General features: G+C 42.6%; 2 protein-coding genes across 2 annotated transcripts in view; both read right to left on the reverse strand.

Moving 5' to 3' along the window:
• The window catches only part of LOC145401646 (glutamate receptor ionotropic, kainate glr-3-like), a 513,320-nt gene that overhangs the window by 271,986 nt on the left and 218,860 nt on the right, over positions 1 to 22,474 (reverse strand). The gene's annotated exons all lie outside the window — the stretch shown is intronic.
• LOC145401748 (glutamate receptor ionotropic, delta-2-like) lies at positions 996 to 22,290 on the reverse strand. Its single transcript, XM_080273929.1, has 6 exons — positions 21,778 to 22,290; positions 15,371 to 15,560; positions 5,283 to 5,461; positions 4,554 to 4,712; positions 3,166 to 3,414; positions 996 to 1,082 (listed from the first exon to the last, which is right to left on the reverse strand). The coding sequence occupies exons 1-6, from the start codon at positions 22,288 to 22,290 to the stop codon at positions 996 to 998; spliced, it is 1,377 nt and encodes a 458-aa protein (XP_080130055.1).

Raw genomic sequence — 22,474 nt, forward strand, 5'->3', positions numbered from 1 at the left:
AAGACATGCAGGACCAGTTGCCCACTCAGCTTTCCTAAATCTGTTCGGTGCCTCTTGGGAGTCTGGCAAATTGCCTGATAATTAGAAGGAATCAGTCATCATTCCAATCCCCAAACCGGAAGAACCTGGAAGCTGGAGAACTATCTTTCTTCTCAGGTGCATCAGAAAGGCTGTTGAACACACTATACTGAATAGATTAAAATGGACAGTCGGTACTTTGAACCCAGCTCTCTATGCCTACACCAAGAACACGGGAACAACTGAGTGTCTGACTACCTTCCTCTGTGGTATCAGCAGTGATAGGGCTAAAGCAGTCTTTCTTGACCTCGAAAAGGCCTTTGAATTGGCAAAGCCATAGCCAATCTTTTTATCCTAACACACACAAGGGTGAATGCCAGGTTACTGAGATGGATAAAGATTCTCTGAGCGGAAGGAAGGCCAGGGATCAGTTTCAACGATACACATCCAGATGACAGAAGCATGAAAATGGTACACCCTAGGGCAGCATCCTCTGTCCTTTCCTCTTCAGCACGCTGATGGATGAGCTCCAGACAGTTCAGCTGGGTCAGGGAGTTTAGCTACTTTGCTATGCAGATGATCTCGCCATCATCAGCACTGGAGAGGCTCAGTGTCACAGGATGCGAGAAGTCCTGAGTGTTCTACCTGATAAACATCAACTTTTAGGACTAAAGAGGAACTCAGCCAAGACCAGAGCCATGCACTTTGGCAGTCAACAACCCAACTCGCTCTCCATGAATGGCACCAACTTAGACTGGATTCACCTCCATCAGTGTCTTGAGGTGTGGGTTGACAGGGGACTTACTTTTAAAAACCAAGTCGCCTACCTCAGCGAAAGAGCAGCAACTAGAACCTGGGTGCTGAGAGCCATCACAAGCCTGAAAGGTGGTGCTAGCTACAATGTTAGAAGGACCTTTTACATTTAAGCCATAAGATCACTGGTTGACTACTGTGCCCCCTGCCTCATGACACTCAGCTTACCCCTCCTCAATGAGTTGGAGGTCCTCCAGAATGACAGACGTTGACTTATCCTCAGTGCTCCTAAATGGACCAAGCTCTGCAACCTTCAACAAGAGACTAACATTGCCCCAGTCAGTTCAGCAGCAAACATCCAGCTCCATTGCAAAAATGTTTCACCTTCCAAAGTCATATGCACCCACTTAGGTCCTTAGTCCACTAAGTAGCCGAAGGGACCTGTTATATAGGAAGCCTTGAATATATCACACTGCTGGGGCCATCACTGTCATGGGCATTAAAGATGTTAGGCTAAGCAAGGGGAGAGATAACCCTCACCCTACACACATCAGTCCCCCACCCTGGGAACCACCACCCATCTGCCTCCTGACATTCACTCAATTCTGTCCCAAAGCTTCTATCCTTTCACATTTGCTGCGTCAAGAAGCTCTCGCCCACACTGACTCCATCACCAATGTTGACTCTAATACTCTACACAGTCGGATCAGTAAACAACCTCTGGTGCTGCCAGAGGTGCTTTTGCGTGTGGATAATCGACACAAACATGGCGACTTCCTGATGGAGCCTCCACCCTCCAAAATGAACTCATTGCCATCGAAGGAGCCCTCCGTTATGGATCGAGTCAAACAAACACATATCCTCATACACACTGACTCCCAAACAGCCATACACTCTCTCTCTCTCACTGTGACCCAAGAGACAATATTAATCTCATAACGAAAATCCTCTCTTTTGCTCAAGACCTGCAAGGCCAGGGCAAACATGTCTCCCTCAACTGGGTACCCAGCCACGTAGGGATACAGGGAAATTAATGTGCTGATAAGGTAGCAAATAATGCAACCACTAGAAATACTCCTGACATTACCATACCACCCAGCTTAGCACAAACCTATCAAAATATTAAAAGAGCTGCATATAACTTATCAAGGCAAAAACACGCAAATTATGTAGACCAGTCCTCACACTCAGCGATGTGGTATGCAGCTACTTCTGAATACTGATCACTCCAGTTGCATTGTACAACTTCATCTCATTTTCGTGGCCATCTTCATAGCCTCAGACTAGACTTCGTGTTCTAGATAATTGTTCCTTCCTGAGAACAAGGAGAAGTGCCAAGATATCAAGAAAGCCACTCACCTGCCATTACTACACTACCTTCTAGAATGTACTGGCACTGACACTTTCAGAAGGGGTCGCCCTCTAATGCCCAGGGCCTGTTAACCCGAGGCACTAACCTCAGCTGCCCAACTAGTGGCACACACCTTTGTTGCCACACTGATCACAGCTGTCACTGTCTTCCCACCACTGACATAACTTTGAAGACTCAAGCAACATTAATAAAAATGTTCACCTGTATCACTTGTTTATAACAAATTAAACACTTTAAAAATTATTGTATATGCATGTATATGTATATGTAGAAACATGTGAATACGTGCACCAATGCAAACATATGTGTGCATGTACAGTATACTGTATATGCTTTTTAAAGACAACTCATTCATTTGAGACCTACTGGTGGGCTGCTGACTGCAATAGCCCATGCCAATAATCACACACACACACACACACACACACACACACACACACACACACACACACACACACACACCACAAGCCAAAATACAACACCCACACTCACTTTAAGAGTGCAGGAGTTATCCTTCCAGAGCACAAGGATGCATCACGTAGGAGCTTCTGCAAAGAGGTGACTAAACTCATAGATCCCTACTTCAGAGTTTCCTTCTTATTTAAGAATTGATAATTACCCAATCCGTCACCTCTGGGTGACAGGAGGCTGTAAATGGTTAACATATTAGAAAAGAACTAATGATACCAAATAATTGTTTCTTTACACGAGTCTGCTGTCACTATCATTCGCACTAACTTCACTGACTACCGTACCAGTCAAGGGCTCGCTTAAGACAATCATGTTTTTAAAACTTGGTACCTTTTCGCTCCTCATCATCCTTGTCATTAAATAATCAAAATCCAGCAACAGGCTTATCTTTATGTTTTATGCAGCGTATTAATTACATATTTACAGTGCTGTAGAATTCATGTACTATAACTATTCATTTCATCTCAGTTTTCTATGTCATTGTCTAAGCTGAGAAAAAAAATGTGACATTAGCTGGAAAAATGACTCGCATTTCTTCTACTTTCAATTACTTTGGGGAAATACCACGCAGATCCTGTTGGAAAGAACTCCTCCTTGGCCACATATAGATCAGTCTTTCTCCTGGGGTTGCTGTTGTGCATCAACATCTGAAGCACGAGCAAGCTGCGGTAGTTTATATAAGAGAAGGTGCCCTCCACCACCATGCGCATGCTGTTTTCATCGCTGTAGAATTGCAAGTCCCTCCAAAGCCTTTGGTACAGTGGGATGCGGGATGTGGGGAAGAGCTGATGTGGTGCTCCCTATTGTAACAATAGTAGATGAAGTTAGAACTGTGTATAATATTAAGTAGCCGTTATCATATTCACTGCAAATTGTCAACACAAAGCTGAATACAGTGATTTGATAGGGACAAAAATAAAGGATAACAAGATGTTGTTCGGGAGGTGGTGTTTTTGTAACTCCAGGTTCATCTGCAAGTGAACCCAGTGGACTATAGGCTAAAGCTGTCTTCCTCTACAGCCCACCTTCCTCCATTCATATGATAGGCAAAGATTTAAAGGATGTCTAGTTGATCGGACAAGTTCACCATCTAGCTATATCGGTACCACGACGTGATGGCGTCTCTCCCCTGCACCAGGAAAGGAAAGGTTTAATTCATAGCATGAATCTAGAAAATGTAGTAAATGAAAAGAATATTATGCTACTCAGTAATGCGGACCTCAGGTTGTTGTAGCATGGCACGCCCCTGTCCACCTTTTGATATATTGGGATGCGGGATGAGGAGAGTTGGTGTTCCAAGCCGTAATGGGAAGAAAGGTGGTATACGTTGACAAGTTTTCATCATTTTAGAGAAAATGCCCTTTTAAAGCTGACTGTACTCTCTAGTCTTTCTTGGCAGTTCGAATTCGTGTTGCGTTGAGAGAATCAAGAATGCAAATGAGTTTCTTTTACTGCTCAGTTACTTTTTAAGTGCTCTGTACAATATCTCTCTCTTTCTGCCCCCCTTCTCTAAAACACACACACACACACACACACACACACACACACACACACACACACACACACACACACACACACACACACACATTGCACAGAGACCCCTGCCTTCAATGAAATTGGGCTTGACTGATTTTTTTTCACTTGTGTTTTGATCATGTTGTAATCCAGAGAATCTAAAAATTAATGTTTGTTCCAATTTATAGTAACCGAATGACTGAGAGAGTAGATTATGTTATATATTTAATGAAACAAGATAAAGTAATAAAAATTTTCAAAGCTCTTCTTCCTGTACCTCAAATGAATAGAAGTTTTGGTCTGTTTGGCGAATACCTACCTGAACTTCATTTAATGAAACAAGATAAAGTAATAAAAATTTTCAAAGCTTTTCTTCCCGTACCTCAAATGAATAGAAGTCTCGGTCTGTTTGGCGAATACCTACCTTAACTTCATTCGTACCATACTTCATGTTGGACCCAAGGAGCTGCTGGAGTGTGTCTAGCGGTGGGGGAATGAAGGGCACTGCTAAATTGCTGGTGAGGGAGGTCTTGTAGTGGGTCATCACCAAGAAGGCGTACAGGAACCAGAACCCGAGAAACACCTGGCAAAAGTTGGCAGCTGCTACACATCTTTCACAGGGATGCTGTTAATATTCTTCATTACCTCTTTTTTTATTCTGTATTTTTTCTAATTTTTTATATGCCAGCAAATTAATGTATAATCATGAAATTAGATTAGGACTGTTTTGAGTCAACATTGTGACATCATGAGTTTTTAAATGAATAACAACTTATAGTGGTAGTGTTATATGAATCTACAAGACTCAGCACTGGGCAGTTTGTAATAACCTTCTTACCATCGATATAACAGATTATATAATCAAATATCAGCATAATTTTTCCAAATTGCAAAAAAATGTTAGTATCATTGAAGCATTGGGGAAATCATGTTTTCATACCATTATTCAGTTGGAAAAAAGGATTACATAAATAAGTTCCTTAGCACCCGGGTGTGGTTCCAGTTTCTAAAGTGACCATTGAGAGTATGTCTTTGATGTGTGTGTGTGTGTGTGTGTGTGTGTGTGTGTGTGTGTGTGTGTGTGATTATATCCTGAGGATTGACAAGTGGATAATGCATGTAATGACGAAAAGACAGCGAGACTCATCCTCACCCTGCCCGCAGACAGCCAGAGGTAGCCATGGAGGGACTGGGTGAGGAAGGAAGCCAGGATGCGCATGGAGGCATCAGAATCCAGGAGGCGGGAGGAGATGGTGGCTTGAATGTGGTAGAAGACATGGTAAAGCAGAACCCCACCACACACAGACACCACCACACACACCCACACCTTCACTGAAAGGGAAGTGTTAACAAAATATGGCGCATTTACTTAAACAAAAATAATGATAAAAAACGGTAACAAAACAAAACTAAATGCCATCGCACAAAAACCATCACATACACCCACGCCTTAACTGTAAGGAAAGTTTAACCCACCCCGTCCCGTCGACGTATGGGTACGTTGCAACGATTTGCATTTGCCAGTCTCGGCTACGTACTGGTACGTCGTGCAATTGCAAAGTGCATAATTTCGACAATTTTCAAATTTCGCGCTTGATTTGCGGTACATATCCTCGCATGACCTTGCTCTACCTGCCATCAGGCGGGGACACTCGGCGACCCCGCACGACCCACGCTACCTGCCACTCGTCCACTCACCTGGTAGCAACGGTCCTGCTCAGACATGGCTAAGAGAGGTCTCTCAGAGGGCGAAATTCAAGCCGCCCTGGATGCCTTTACAGGCGACAGTGATTCCTCACTGGACGACGAGGTTGTGGATAAAGATTATGTGCAGCCACAGGAGGAAGAAACCACCAGCATTGATGAGGAAGTTCCGTCTCCCAGGAAGCGGCAGTATGTGACTTACCGTGCTGCTAGAGAGGGGCAGCAGGCCAAGAAGCCACATGCAACATCCTATGCCTATCCCCAACGTGATTTGTAACCAGATTTCGATGACGAAGACGGAGTCGTTTGACGTGCTGCCACGTGGTATGGACGTGAGGTAATCACTCATCGTGGCCCAGAGCGCACACCAAGTTGGACGAGCAGGTATGGGCCTAGCATTTTGTTTGGGGAGTTAGGAAGTGCTGTGGAGGGAGTGGGGAGTGAAAGGGTAAGTACAGGGAGGATTAGGGAAAGTGAGAGTGACGTGAGTGAGTCATTGCTCTCCCTAGGTAGTGTGAGGCAGCGTAGTGTATCACATGGGCGAGTGCGGGTGCGTTCAGTATCACGTGGGGTTGTGAGGGAGGGGGAAGGTGGGGAGGAACCACTCCCAAGCACGTCTTATGCTCCCCAATATCCCCTAACAAGTGGTCGAGCTAGGGTGCATGAGAAAGCACGTGGTGTTGTCATGGAGGGGGAAGGTGGGAAGGAACCACTCCCTAGCACGTCTTCTGCTCCCCAATTTTCCACTACTTCATCCCCACAGCCCCCTAATGTTCCTCAAGGCCGTAAGGGTAGGGGAAAGGGAAAGGGTAAAGGCAGAGGGAAGAGGAGTGACAGTGGGGAAGCCCTCCGCACTCCTTCTCCCCCACCTCCCCCACCAGGATCAACTCCCCACCCAGACGAAGGCGATGATGGGGATGATGGGGACGAGGGATTTGTGGGATGGAATTGGGAGGATGGGAGTGATTTTTCTCCCCTCATTCACCCCTTCACTGAGCAGGGGCGCTCTGGCTGCATTGCTCCAGGAATTCACAGTAATTCCACCAGGTTGGATTTTTTCCACCTGTTTTTTAGTGAAGCATTTGTGGAGCAGACTGTATACCAAACCAACCTGTTTGCAAGCACCCAGCACCTTGAGAGTGAAAGATTGGGAACAAGGAGTAGGCATTCTATCATATATGATTACCCTGTCTCCCTTTCAGACATGTTCCTATTTTTTGCCCTGGTCCTTTTGATGGGTATTATACGAAAGAACAGAATTCCTGCTTACTGGACTAGGGACCCTGTTATGTTTACCGCAATATTTGGGCAAGTGATGAGCCATAATCGGTTTCAACAAATTCTAAGTCGCCGCCATTTCTATGATGCTCATGATCCTGCAAATGCGAACGACACTGATAAAATGAGGCAAATTAGGTTGGTCTTTGATCACCAGAGGCAAACCTTTCGTTCCTCATTCTATCCCTATAGAGACCTCGTCATAGACGAGAGTCTCGTGTTGTGGAGAGGCAATACTTCATTTAGGCAGTATATACCCAGCAAAAGGCACCGTTTTGGGTTCAAGATCTTTGTTATGTGCGACTGTAGGACTGGATACATGCAAGACATAGTCTTGTACACCGGTGCACAGACAGACATAATAGAAGGTCGAAGTATTGGACTGTCGGGAGCAGTGGTAAAGACGATGATAGAAGATTACCTTCATCGTGGTCACGTCTTCTACCTGGACAATTGGTACACTAGCCCTCTTCTCGCTTGTTATCTTCACATACATGAAACTGGAGTCTGTGGAACCGTGAAGGTGAACCGGCGTCACATGGCCAAGGTAAGGCAGAAACTTGCAAGGAATGAGGTTGTCTTCTTCAAAGCCAACAACATCCTCGCAACTGTGTGCAACCACAATAGAGAAGTAAGCCTATTGTCAACGGTTCACCGCCCCTTGATGCACCGTACTGATTCAGTTGATTACTGTAGCGAGAACAGGCGTCATATTTGGAAACCTGAGTGTGTCATGGACTATAACATAAACATGCGCCTCGTGGACGAGTCAGACTCCATGATATCGACGGTAGAGTGTGCCAGGACCACGATGAAATGGTATAAGAAACTGTTCTTTCACTTACTAGACATCACTGCTCTGAATTGCCACCACCTTCACGCCATGACAACAGTTCAGGAAACCTTTGAAGGGTTTGTGAGGGAGCTCACAAGAGAGATGTTTGCACGGTATGCTGTAGAAAGGCCCCAACATCGCACCCGCACTGCCCCTATTGCACAAACTCCCCTGAGAATATCCGGCCGCCATTTCCCCACTCCTATCCCTCCCCAGCCAAACAGACCTAGGCCCCAACGCAAGTGTCACGTGTGTAGCAATTCCCGGGTGAGACTCACGACACAGAGGAAGGACACCCGCTATGAGTCCGTGGAGTGTGACGTGGGTCTCTGTATTCACCCATGTTTCAGCGAATATCACACGTTGATGCAATTCTGATATGGTGTGAATGCGACAGGACGCTGAAGCTATGAAGTAAATGCGACAGACAGACGCTCAGTGAAATTATCAGTCATGTTGATCTCCAAATATTAGTATAAAGTGCATACGGGTATAACATAAGTGCAAAAATTTTATGTAAGTGTATAAATATGCTCTAAGTGGAAACATACATACCGAGGGTTTTATGATGCGATATTCTGTCGCTCAGTGCAATAAATACTGCCCGTAATTATATAATTATTATTATTGGAAATGCTTACGGGTATAATATAAGTTCAAATTATTGTAAGTGCTGAAATATATTCTAAGTCAAATATTCATAGCGTGTGTATAGAGATGCGATATCCTGACGCTCAGTTGAATGAATAAGGCCCGTAATAGTGAAAATAAAAGTCAACAAGTGGTAAAGTGTGTAATATATGTGAAGAATTAGTATATAAGTGTGTGAGTATTATGTTGGTCGAAACATTCATTGCAAGGGTATTTTCATGCGATATTCTCACGCTCACTTGAATAAATAATGCCAGTAAGTATGTACAGTGTAGTATAGGGGTGTAAACGTGTGTAATGTAAGTGGGAAATTATAACTGGAGTGAATAAATAAAGTAGAAGATGAAACACGAGTGTTTGAGATCGTGGTTACCACGTGAATATGCGCTAGCATATCGTTAAATGCCGTCGTAATGAATGAAAATAATTGAAAACATTTACAGTGGTGGAGGAAAGGTTCTATGTAAAGGGAAAAATAATAGGAAAGTGATAATACAATTGGGTATGTTGAAATATGAGTCATAGTGAGTGCGCTTACTAAGCTGATGTGCGCTAAACTTATGCTGCATGTCATCATAATGAATGAAAACATCTGAAAACACTTACAAACAGTTGTAATTGGTAAAATGTCATTGAAACAGAAGTAAACAAGTCGAAAAAATTATATGTTGACTGATACAAGAAACTTAGCATATAGCATGTTACGACTCGGACCTAACTCGCTATGCTTGTGCGATGGTACAATGCTTATTTTTCATATATATGTGTCTGAAATCCATTATATTGTTACTGTTATTGTTTATTAGTTCAAATTTAATAAATATAGAGGTGTTGTGTGTTATTTCTCCCAGTATTCCTTACCATAGAAAACGTGAGCGCCTGGCACGTCCATAATAGAATACGATACCTGGCACGGGGGACCTCACCTGTTCTGACCACTTATAGACCACGGTAAGCCCTTTCTTCGTGATTTTCCTTCGATTCTCAACCTAAGCGGAAGTTTGAGGCAAAAAAAAATTTTTCCAAAAAGGCTCGGGACTAGCGGATGTCGGAGGTGCAGAAAACCTCAGGACGTGACGGGTTAATAGGGTGTACTGTGTAAATGAAATCTATGGTGGTGTGAATACGTTAGAAAACTGATAGGCCAGAACCCCACTGCTGACAGACACCACCCCTCACTCATACGTTCATTGGAATGGAAGTTTAACCAGCCCCTTTCTGGCGACTTGTACATGTCCGTCGGCCCCTATATGCCCGGACAGTGCCAGTGATGTACAAGTATGTCGGCGATATGATTTATTTGCCAAAATTCTAACATTCAAATTAGGCGCCAGATAATCGGCGGGGATATTCCCGCGCCTCTCTAGTCTAGGTCTCACCCGCAAGGTATGAATCATCACCGCACGCCTGGGCCTATGCAGGAGTCCACCACGTCAGTCTGATTTTGACAGTGAGTGAGTGACAACCATGGTGCATTGTGGCTTAGCCCAGCGCGACACTGACTCTCTCATTGAGGTGCCCAATGATTGACTCTTTCCTTGAGGTACTCAATGATGGGAAGTGTGATTCCCCATTAGATGATGATGAGGCTGACACGGATTACGTTCAGCCAGACTCAGAATCTAGCAGTGATGAAGAAATACCATTCCTCAGGAAGGCCAAATATATGGCAGTGAGGATGGTATCTTCCTAGGCAGCTCCACTAACACCACCCCTTCCCACCATCCCCCGCCAACCTCGATCCTATGATGATTCCTCTAGTGAGGATGAACATCAGGGGGATCCTAGTCTTGCCGTGCGATAAAGGAAAACGGTAGTGCGTTGAGTGTGAGAGAAAACACAACAAGAGTGCATAGACTATGAAAAGAATTATAAGTTATGTGGAAAACAAATATAATGTACAATATAATACGTTTGGGCACAGATTTTCTACCTCAGAAACTTAGAATAAGAACTGTTATGAACATTTTATGAGCTATTCCAACTCACTCAGTCGCTTGTCATAATGCATCAACGTACATAACCATACTAGGGGACACTTCCTATATCATCTATATACCCAATAAGAGTGTCCTTGACTCGAATAGCATAGGTACCGATGAAGAAAATGCGGAGCTTCTGCCTCCTCTCACTCTGTGGCAGCACCTGCCGGTGAAGTCTATGGGCGTTACTACGAAGTTTTCAACCGCCTGCTCAGGGAAAATCGACCTCAAAATCGACCTAAATTGCTTCTGTGAGTACTTTTATGGTTGTTCTCCATGTTTTTATCATCATTTGTAACCTGTCTAGCCAAAAAAAATAAAAGTCGAAAATTGGCTGGCATCACGGCTCCATGAGGATCAAAAATCACCCAGCACATGGCGAGTTAACCCTGCAATTGTAAAGTTCAAATTGACTGACGCATAAGGAAACGTGGATCCGTTTGGACCCACTACAAAATAATACAAAAATATATGCAAAAACCATTTTTATTGACCTACAGAGATACATGTAAAAAAAATTGACATTCCTGAGTTATATCACAGTTGGTCATTATGTTTATTTCTTATTTTTAAAAAAAATGTAAAAAATAATAGGCAACATATAATGCACATATAAGAAACCTACGACAGAAAAAGAATAAATAAAATTCTTCCTTATTGGATGGTTGGCCTTCACGAAAATCGATGGCACACTCCTAGATGTCACCAAAGGTGAGGTACCTCGACCAAATGAAAATGACCAATTATCTACCTGTGATGTAGGGTAGATGTATAAAGTCACAGGTATACATGGAACATGTATATAAGTGTGTATTTTGAAAGAAGAGAGAGAGAGAGAGGGAAACTTTGTTATCATATGAAATTATTACTAAAGCATCAGAACCCTTTTCTTACCTGTTACTCCTGGAAGTTTGAGCAATAGATTTTGTAGTGCCGTGGACAGCTATTGGTCTTGCACCTTGCATAGACAGTCTTGCACTTGCTGGCAGTCTTCCAAGAGCAGAGCTTGCACTTCTTGCCAAGTGCAGGGGGGACCGGTTGTGTTGCTATCTCGATCAGGTTGAAGCAACTAGTAATTGTGGCCACCATTGACCTGCTGAGTGAAGGGGACTCCAGTCTTTGCCTGGCCCATGGACCTGCCATGTCATGAACATGAACAGCCTTCGGATTTTGTCTTTATGAGTGACTGCCTTCCCAAAGAGTTTGTACAAGATGAAGGCATTTAGTACTGCAATGTTTAGGATGCCAAAAAACATGCACACTGGCTACCTGCATGTCTTGCGGCTGGTTAAATAGTGGGCACACATTTGGTCCAGGACATCAACGCCACCTTTGGTTTTGTTGTAGAAATGAATGATTTCTGGTTTCCCTTTGTCACCTATTTCTGGCCTGTTGTGTTTGGATGACGAGCAGTGCAACTTTGTTCATTTTAGGCTTGTAGGAAACCAGTACGGCATTCTCCTGGAACGAGGAAGGCACTAGTGTTGACGGTCCGTCCCCTTTTCGAGCATCACGTTTGGCACATATCCTTTTGTCCTCATTGTCCCAGCCAGTGTAGTGTTGCGGACATAAAGTTCCTTGAGCAAAGGCAATGATACGAACCAAGTGTCCACAGTGATAGTCTGTCGTGTATCCAGGTAGGGTTCAATCGATGTCATGGCAACTTTCTTTGCAAGGGTACCTGGAGGGTCTTCAGTAATCCCATTTTTTGCCCTGGTATGTTATGGCATTGCACATGTAGTATGTTTTTGAGTCACATGCCTTAATAAGTTTGATGCCATACTTCGAGTTTTTTTGGGGGGTATATACATTTTGAAAGGGCACTTTCCTCTAAAGGCCAACAGCTGCTCATCGATCGTCATGTTCTCTCCTGGTGTGTAGTGTTTTTTGCAGTTTTCTACAAACTTCTGAAACATATCTTGGAGATATAGAGTGAATTTGTTGGCAGGTTGCCTTTCTCGTCGTGTCCTTATGCCATCGAAGGTGAGACACTGTAACAGATAATTGAATCGTTGCACATTCATGGAAGCTCGGAACAATGGTTCTGCATGCTGGTCGCTAAACATTTCTTGAACAGTACGATGGTTGTGTTTGTCAACAGCATGAATGAGGATGCCAATTAGTGCTCCCAGTTCACAGATGGATGTCTTACTCATGGTTTGCATCTCTCTAGCATGGCGTGGACCTTTTTCTTCTGTGTAGATACTGACACACCAAACAGTTTCATTCAACACTTCTTCATCAAAAAAAGGGTTTGAAGAAATCCATCAGGGTTGTTGCTGCTCTTGCTAATGGTATTGTGAGGTCAGGTGTACTGCGCTGGTGGCTGTTGTGGTGTTGATTGTCGTGTTGACCGTAGTGGTGTTCTTGAACAGTAAGATTTATCTCGAGCACGACGTTCGTCTTCCTTCATTTGGAAGATGCATTGTGGAGCTTGGGTGGTGCTACCATCATCATCCTGGGTGGCACTGGCCATAAGGTCTTGGATGGCAATGGGTGAAGGGTCCTGGATGATGTAGGTTTCTAAGTCTTCTTCAGTGTCTGGCCCTGTTTCTAAGTGTTCTTCAGTGTCAGACTTAAGTGGTGGTTGAAAGTCAGAATCTGAGATGATGCTATCCAGCCCAAGATCAAAGTCAGAATCTGAGTCGATGATATTAGGCACAGGATCAAAGTCAGGATTTTAAGTCAGAATCATTAGGATCAAAGTCAGGGTAATCAGACATTACATGAGCTTTTTTCTTGGGTAGCGGGGTGGACATCATAGGCACCAATTTGCGTTTGGCATGGCGAGGTGTCGTGGAGATGCCTGAAATGCCAGCAACAGGTGATATGCACTCTATTACTGTTTCTTCTACAGAGTCTTTGGGGTATTTCTGTGGGGTCACAGTATACTTCATTGTAGCGTCGACGTCAGTTATGACATTCGGCAGATCCTCATGGGAGTCAGCTGGGAGGGAGGGGGGCGGGGCATCAAGAGGGTGTCTGGCAGGTGTGTGTGTGTAGTTTGATTTCCATTGGCTAGAACAGTTACGTTGGTGTCATCATCAAGTAAATCTATGGTGTTCTCTGCTAAGATCTTTGCGATGAATTCATCGCTCAGTCCAGTGCAGCATGGCATCTTTTCTTCTCTCTCTCACTCCCTCTGTAAAAAAAAAAAAAAAAAAAAAAAAGTCATTATGCACATGTAGATAATAACAACACTTTCATAAAGCTTTAAAGCCTACTAAACATAATTTAAACCTGGATTATAGTCACTACGTCCCGAATTATCATGTACACAGGCACTGTAATAATAACTTCTATGTAAAAAGTGTCAGGGGTAAATTATCACAGAAACGATATTTGTGGGTCCGACTGGAGTCACTCTACTTACCAGTGCGTAACTAGCATGTGGAGGGAAGAGAGCATTCTGCCACCTCCAGCTCTGAACATAAACTGAGTTCAGGCGAACCCACCGTTCACACCCTGCCACTACTGTGGAAAAACAGAGGGATTTTTCCCCCCCAAAAAAAATGTGGGTCCGCCCTGACCTGGAATAATGTAAGGTATTAATATTATGTGGCATCCCGTAGACATTCTGGGATATATTATATTTGTACAGGAAATAATAATATGCAACTCAGTGGCCACCACGATGTTTGTTGCACTGACCTTTTATCTGTGAGGAATATCCGTGCTGGTTATTTTGTATGCAAAGCCACAAGACCATTCATCCTCAGACATCTACATATCAAACCCATCCATCTTTGTCTTGGTCTTTCATGGCATTCAGATGTGATAGATCAAGACAAAGATGGCTGCATAGGATATATGAATGAGTGACCAAAAGATAAGGGGTGGTTGAAGGATTTCGTGGCCATGTACCGTCACCACTGGAAGCTGGCTGGTGAACCACCCTTAATTATATTCGGACTGGAAATCAGTGGCCTACCTTGAGTGTCCGAGACCATTTAGAAGGGTAATAATATCATAAGCTCGGCTATTGCCGTCTGTATTGCTCACATTGACTAATGTTGAAAATGTATACTTTGACCAACGTTGAAACTGTGTATAACTGGCTCATGCACTGACTGTGCTTGAATTGTTTATTTGTCAAAGCTGCAGCTACATGACTCATGCTGGAATGCTCTGACACGCTTTGGATCACCTGCTTCGATTCACTTTGAAATCATGATGGAAATTTTTCACTTTGGCTTAGTCTGGAGGTATGAGCTTCCCAATTAGACTCACGCTGGAATTTCCTTCACGTATCTCAGGTTGTCTTTTATACTCTGGCTTAACGTTGCTGAGTTCTACACTGACTTACACTAGCACTTTCTACATCAGTTTCCACTGGAATTGCATAAATGACAATAAAAATCGTACACTGTCTTATGCTGGAATTCTTTACATTTACGCAAAGTTGTCATACAATGACTTACGTTGGAAATCTGACACTGACTTACATTGGAATTTTCTGGTTTGACTTAAACTGAAAAATCTTACACTGACTCGCTGGAAAAATCCTACTATGACTTACACAGGAACTACTTAGATTAAATTATGCTGTCACTGGATTTAAATGGCCTAGTCTGCCACACTTCGGAAGTACTGATTTTGCCTCATGTTGAGGTTGAGCTGCTTTCTTTAACTCACGTGACTGACAAGGAGGACAAAGTATTGTGAGCATTGCTGTTTAGTCTTAAGGATGGAGGGGGACAGAGGATGAAATAGCAGGCGAAGTAGTGATGGACACGATGCAGGGCACAACCCACCATATTGGTTATGTTGGAACATCTTACTATTACTCACGCTGGAAAGGAGTGATGAGCTTCTGCCAAGGCGCATTCGGAGGACTTTTGGCTGTGATGAAGGTGAGGGCGTCCATGAAGAACATTGTGGTATGATCCAGTGAATTGGCTCGCTCCTGCATCATGACTAAGCCTAAGCTGACGTTGGCTCGCCCGAACTCAATGTCACCCAATATTCCAGTCCAGTGGCCCTGGGAATGGACGAGACAGGTAGAGAACGAGGGGATATATACATAATTTTCTTTTTTTTTTTTTACTGAAAATTTAAATAAATTTGGTATGCCTTTATTTCGAGTGCTGCTTTATAACAACAGGTTGATTCTGAAATATGGCGCTCTTTACGAAGTAGTGCAATGGAAAAGCATTGTGTTGTATTCGGCAACTGAGCTACATGATATAAACCGACAAATGACGAAAATCTGTGTCATGTTATGTCGAAAAAAGTGTAGTGAATTCGCTGGTATCATTCCAAGCACAATGAGTAGTTGGCTTTTAACATCACCCATCACGCCAGTCCAATGGCCTTTCTTGACGGGAGTAAAGATTCCGAGCTACATGATATAAGCCGACAAATGACGAAAATCTACGTCATGTTATATTGAAAAAAATGTAGTGAATTCTCTGGTATCATTCCAAGCAGAAAGAGTAGTTGGCTTTCAACATCAAGCATCACACTAATCCAATGGCCCTTTTTGATGGGAGTAAGATTGAACCGAGATTCTTATCCACGTACTTAAAACATAAATAGTGAAGTGGAAAGCAAGCTGTCTAAACGAGAGATGAGAAACGACAGGCTAAAGGAAATGACTGATGAGAGAGACATTTTACAGACCAGTGTATTGAGGGAAGAGAGCATAGAAGCTGAGAATGATGGGGTTCGCTGACAGGGTTTGCTAGTATTTTATGGGTTGAAATTCATCGCAACTTATTAACCCCTTAACTGCGGGGCGTCACTTTTGTGACGCTTGGGAGCAAGGGATCATACCGCGGGGCGTCGCTTTTGTGATTCTGTGTTATTTTGAATTCACCCTGGCTTCCAAGTGGGGGCTTGTATCATCTATCAGTACTGCCAATGTCCAACACTAGTCAGCACTCCTAATCTTATCTGTACTCCCATCCATTGTTGACAATTTAGCCATTTCTCCCCGTTCTTGACTCCCCTCCCTACCCCCCCTCCATTACCCTATCCTCTCCCCTGCCCGGCCGTGCTACGCTAAGTAAATCTTCCCTGGAATTTTTCACTGATTTTATCCATTGAAAAAAGCCCTATGTCCTATTCTTATACCAAATAATATATACAAGAAAGAAATAAGGTAAGTGAGAGTGCCTTACACCTGGAATTGGCTAATTATCACCTGACAACACCTCACGTGCACTCGTTCGCTAATTTTCGCTGTTTTTTTCCCCTTGAAATATGCCGTATTATCTATTTTCGTAATAAATATACATGTAAGGAGGGAAGGGAGAAGCCTAAGTGATATTTACATTCACCTGGAACTACCTAATTTGTAATGTATTGTCTAGATTTCCTGCCAATCATTTCAGTGGTAGACATAGCTGTTTCAAGAGCTAACATTGGTAGCTCTGAATATACACTAAGTAGGCCTCTAATCTATTTTCGTAATAAATATACATGTAAGGAGGGAAGGGAGAAGCCTAAGTGATATTTACATTCACCTGGAACTACCTAATTTATAATGTATTGTCTAGATTTCCTGCCAATCATTTCAGTGCTAGACATAGCTGTTTCAAGAGCTAACATTGGTAGCTCTGAATAACCCCTAAATAGGCCTCCACCCCGGCCCTCCGTTATCAGTTTACTCTCATCTTCCGAAGTGAGGGTACGTATGTTTTCTTCTTGCTGACTTCAAGGACTTTTTTCACCCCCATGCAAAGGGCCCTGTGACCTTTACCCCCTACTAAACCTCGTGTGAAAAGAGGTAAAGGGCTGACAATTGATAAAAGAGTGACTACGATCTTTCTATTGAGTAAAACAGTGCAAGTGGAATTGTAAATAATGTGTAAATAATGTGTAAACAGCAAGTGAAAGTAATGAATGTAAATATACGTGAACAATGGAAAATAGTTTTATAAGTTATTTCAAGTGACAGTGCATAACACAGTGTAAATAAAATAGAAATGTAAATAACGTAAATAAAATAGAGAACGTAAATAGAAATGTAAATGAGTAGTATTATAAGAATACGAGTATATACCTTAGGAGTAATGAAAGTGAAAGTTTCACTCTAGCATGTCTGAATACTATGAGTTATGAGAGTGAAGATGAAAGTGACATTCACTCTCAATGCTAGTAAACAGGACGAGAAAGTGAATGCTATGTATTTTACTGAAAGAAATTGAATCCCAACAGTGACAATAAACTAATACTACTGAAGGAAACTTATGGATAAAGACTGTAGATATATATAAGTGTAATATAGTAATAGAAATATAAAGTGTGAGGAGTTTTATGAATAATAAATGACAGAGTACCAAGAGCGAACTAGTGTCAGTGCGACGATCAGACGCGCTCGTAATTTCCATTGCTTTCACAGTGTTTTTTTTTTTTTTTAGTATGGATCCCAAACTACTTGAAAATTGTAGAATAGTGTTTATAGTGTTTGTATCTGGCTGTGGTAATCATATTACGGGTTATCGGGAAGTGTAAAGTGGAGACTTAGTTACCCTACTTCAGAGGTCTCCACAAGTCCTACGGTAACCGACGAAGGCTCAACAATCATTCCAGGAGAAAGCTGAAGGTATGTGCCATAAGCATATTTAATTTTATTATTCTAGGACTAATAACTGATTTTTGGCAAATATTTTTTGAGAGTCTGTCGGAGCCCAAATAACCCCGCCGGACACGCAAGTCATTGGTAAACAAGCCCGCGGTGTAGGGGTTAACGTTGATCCATTGACCCAGAAAATGAAGGAAGAAACTCGATCAGGGCAAATGACCATTATCTTTAAAACATTATTCAAGAAGACAAGCCTCCAGCATTTTGTAATAACTCCCTAGTGCTTGACGAAGTCAGAACATCATTTGTCTGTGAATCTGATCATTCCTGTACCTCGACCAAACATAAAGAGAAGGTGGCTCATCTGAAGTCGACATCATCCATGACTAGTCAAGTGGATTCGAGATTAAGAAAGAAGACAGGCTCAGAACGATTGGATTTTGTTGTTCCATGGCCAACCACGACATTTGATTTATCTAAACATAGCATCATCCATCTTCCCAACCCAGCAGTTTTTTTGGACTGGTAACAGAAGAAAGAAAATAATGGGATCAACTGTATTCGCTTGTTTTTGCGTCATGACCAAAGTACAAGGAAGGGTTGGTTTACCCGAACTCAACATCATCTATAATGTTTAGTGTTAATGTCTGGTGCAGCTAATGTTTGTTTGGTGCGAGTGAAGATTAATGATGTTAATATTCGCTGCAGTTAATGTTTCCTGCTGGCAATGTTTGCTGTCGGCAATGTTTGCTGCAGATAATATTTGCTGCAGATAATATTTGCTGCAGTTTATTTTTGCTGCAGTTAACATTTGCTGCAGTTTATATTTGCTTCAGGGGATTTATATCGATTTTTTGCAACTAGATTTTGGAGCAGTTAGATACTGATGCAGCTAATGCCCCCTTTTTGCCTGTCGAGCTACAAATTTTTGGTGGAGCTAAAGTTTGCTTCGTGCAGCTAATGTATGATGCAGCTACTATGTTATTTAGCAGATATTTACCCTAATATGAGGGTACATGTTTGAGTTAATGCTCATCACTGTCTGTATGGAGATTCACTATGTAAGACCAATTAGTAAATAGCCAGAAACTGTACAAGCAAGCCACATTTCTGCGTCAGCATGTCTTGTACAGTCGTGGTCATGAATAAGTACCCATCCTCCGGTACCCCAGGCCTCAGACTGGCTCCTTTATGCGCGGCTAGTCATTGTGGAGTAAGAGGGGCTGAGAGGGAGGGGCGAGTGGGAGAAGCGAAGGCGAGTGGGGGGATGAGCGATGGTGCTGGGGGTGGAGTGAGGGAGGGAAAGGAGGGTAGGCAGGGGAGGGAGAATGAAATGCGAAGTAGTGGTCACATTATTTGTCTGTTTACTTTCATTCGGGGCATGATATTAAGGAGTTTATGTTCGGCATACAATGCTGCATTACTTTATAGCGACGACAGATAACAAGCTGTAGATAGGTGGTGATATCAAGGGCTGGCTCGTGAGAGAATTATACTGACGTGACAGATCAAACATTAATGCAGAGCCAGAAGTTTCCAGCACAACATACTATTGCCTTGTCCACCAATTTGTAACTGGCCCCCCGCCCCTCTTTTTTTTTTTTTTTTTTTTTTTTTTCACGAAGGAAAATATCACTCTGAGGGTTTTGAGGTTGTTGGACGGCCATTTCAACCCATACTGGCATGGAGTCCAAGCATCAGATTATGAGAGATATTGTTATTATATCCACCCACGTGCACAGACATGAAATTTATTCACCTTTTATGCACACTTATTTTAGATGGCCTTTTCATGTAGAGATGTCATACAACAGTTGACATGATGGTGACTGTATAGAGGGAGTGTATACGAGTGGATAAACATATTTACTGTGGACACAGCCATGTCAAAGGTTGCAGTTGATATTTTGTTCCAAAATTAATCACATGTAAGGACAGAGAACGTTTCTAACACTAACATTACGGAACTCAAAGTCATCCAGATTCCATTCTGCGTCCGAAGTAAAAATATCCGGATAAACACAAATGTGTGACTCTGCGCAAATGTTTGATCTGTCACGTCGGTAATTTCTCTCTCCAACCACCCTTGATATCCCTACCTATCTAAAACTTGTTACCTGACGCCGCAATACAAGTGTAATGCAGCATTATCTACCAGATATTATCTCCTTTACAGTATATCATGCCCTGAATGAAAGAAAACAAATAATGTGGCCATCACTTTGCATTTCTTTCTCCCTCCCCTATCTACCCACCCTCCCTTCCCTCACTCCACCCCAGCATCATCGCTCGTCCCCCCACCCACTTTCCCTTCTCTCTGGCCCCTCCCTCTCAGTCCCTCTTACTCCACTGTGACTTGCCGCACATAAGGGAGGCAGCCTGAGGCACGGGGTACTGGAAGATAGGAGTTCATGTATGACCACGACTGTATAATGTCATGAAACACGCCTGTCTTTGTTGACATTATGTGTACTAAATATGGATTAAAACAGGACTTGCCAGAATGTTTAGTTTAATTTCTGATTGAAATCACACACACACACACACACACACACACACACACACACACACACACACACACACACACACACACACACACACACACAAGGTTGTCTGAGAAAAACTTTGGTACTATACCTAAAGCATTTTGCAAATTTATACTGTTTGTCGGAGGCGCCATGAATACAGAAATAATTTGTGCTAACTCGGTTAACTGAATAGTCTCTAAACTGCCATCCACTCTTTCTGCAGGTGCAATGGATGGTACTGTACAGTTACGCTGTAGAATTTTTTGCGATTCTAAAATACGTATTTCTCTTTAGTATGATTATTTTCATGCACAGGCAGGGTTTATTGTTATATCTATATACCAAACTTTAGGCAGACGCCAAATTCACAAACGAGTGACATCCATGTCATGCTGAGCTGAGTCATCATTCGTATCTCTCTTCAACCCCTCACCAGTCGTATAACTTTACACCCCATCCCGCCACCTCATCCTTGGTCTCCCCTTCCCTTTTCCCTCCCCATTTCACACACAAACGCTTTGCATTCTCTCTACATGTCCAAACTATCTCAAGCTACTTCTGTTGTTTTCCGACACATCCACATTCACATCATCCTCACAGTGCTCCTTCACTTCTATATTTGTTTCTCTGTCTCTCGTTTCAGATAACTCATTTCCACTCCTGTCACCCTTGACTTATTTTCTTTCATTTGGAAAATAATTTTTCAAATACTAGAACGTAGGATAAAAGATATTTTGTCCCAGTTTGTTGCCCTTGTTATGGGAATATTTTTCTTGATAAGTGAATCAATTTGACTACGTGCTGAGTGTCATGCAACCACCTCTTCAAAAACTGCACATCCTGTATATACAAAAGACCCTTCATGTGGGAGACGGAATGAAAAGAAGTGAAGAGTAAAACCAAAGCCATAAAAATATTATATATAAAATTATCAACATTTCGACACTCTTTTGTCTAGTTAGAATATTAAACTTAAGAGAAAACTGTGTACTATAAAACGCAAAAATTTAATGACAATAAATTTTATAAGTAAAAAACAGTAATCTGAAAAAAGGTTAATGAAGCAAAGGAATCTGGTAGAGAGAGAGAGAGAGAGAGAGAGAGAGAGAGAGAGAGAGAGAGAGAGGCTTTCCAATACTCACATTATCTTTGAGAACACCCCATTCACCATCAGCGGGCGTGACGATGTCGTAGGTGAAGTTCAGTTTACAAGCGATTGCATCCAGAGTGTAGATGTCAATGGATGGTTTAGGTATCACTTCCCTGGATCCTTCAATAATCTCATAGTCCACAAATGGCCTGTAATGCAAAGTGGAAGCTATAAGTTTGGTTCCGTAGAAATTAACCATCTGGTCTGGGAATATGTCATTGGTATTTGCCAGGCCTGTGTCACTAGACCATTTGTTTACATTGAGAACGTTCGGGGAGCCTGAAGGGTGCCACAGCTTGCGGATTAACACACGCCAGTTGGTGCTGTTTTGATTCGTCTGTGGGATGATGACTGCTATGTTTTGTTCCTTCCGCAGGCGTTGATCTATGAGGAAGCGTTCAGCCTCAACGGCGTCTTTGGCGTGGACGAGGAAGTATTGTGTTAGCTTGTTGGAGGAAGCATCTGTTAGTAAAGCCAGCAATTGGGAGTCAGGTGGTTCTGGCATCATGTACGTTATGCAGGAATACGGAATCACTCTTGCTGTATGTTTCTTTATGTATTTCAGTGTTTCTTGATTTTGGTGAGAAATTCTCAGACTGGGGATAATTTTCACATCCATTATTGTTTGGTCAACAATTATGTTTTCCACTGATTTTTTTACATAAGAGTTGACCTGTTGGGAGTACAGT

The sequence above is a fragment of the Coenobita brevimanus genome, chromosome 56, assembly GCF_032717465.1.
Source record: "Coenobita brevimanus isolate Jiangsu-jjx chromosome 56, ASM3271746v2, whole genome shotgun sequence".
In the NCBI taxonomy this organism is placed as follows: domain Eukaryota; kingdom Metazoa; phylum Arthropoda; class Malacostraca; order Decapoda; family Coenobitidae; genus Coenobita; species Coenobita brevimanus.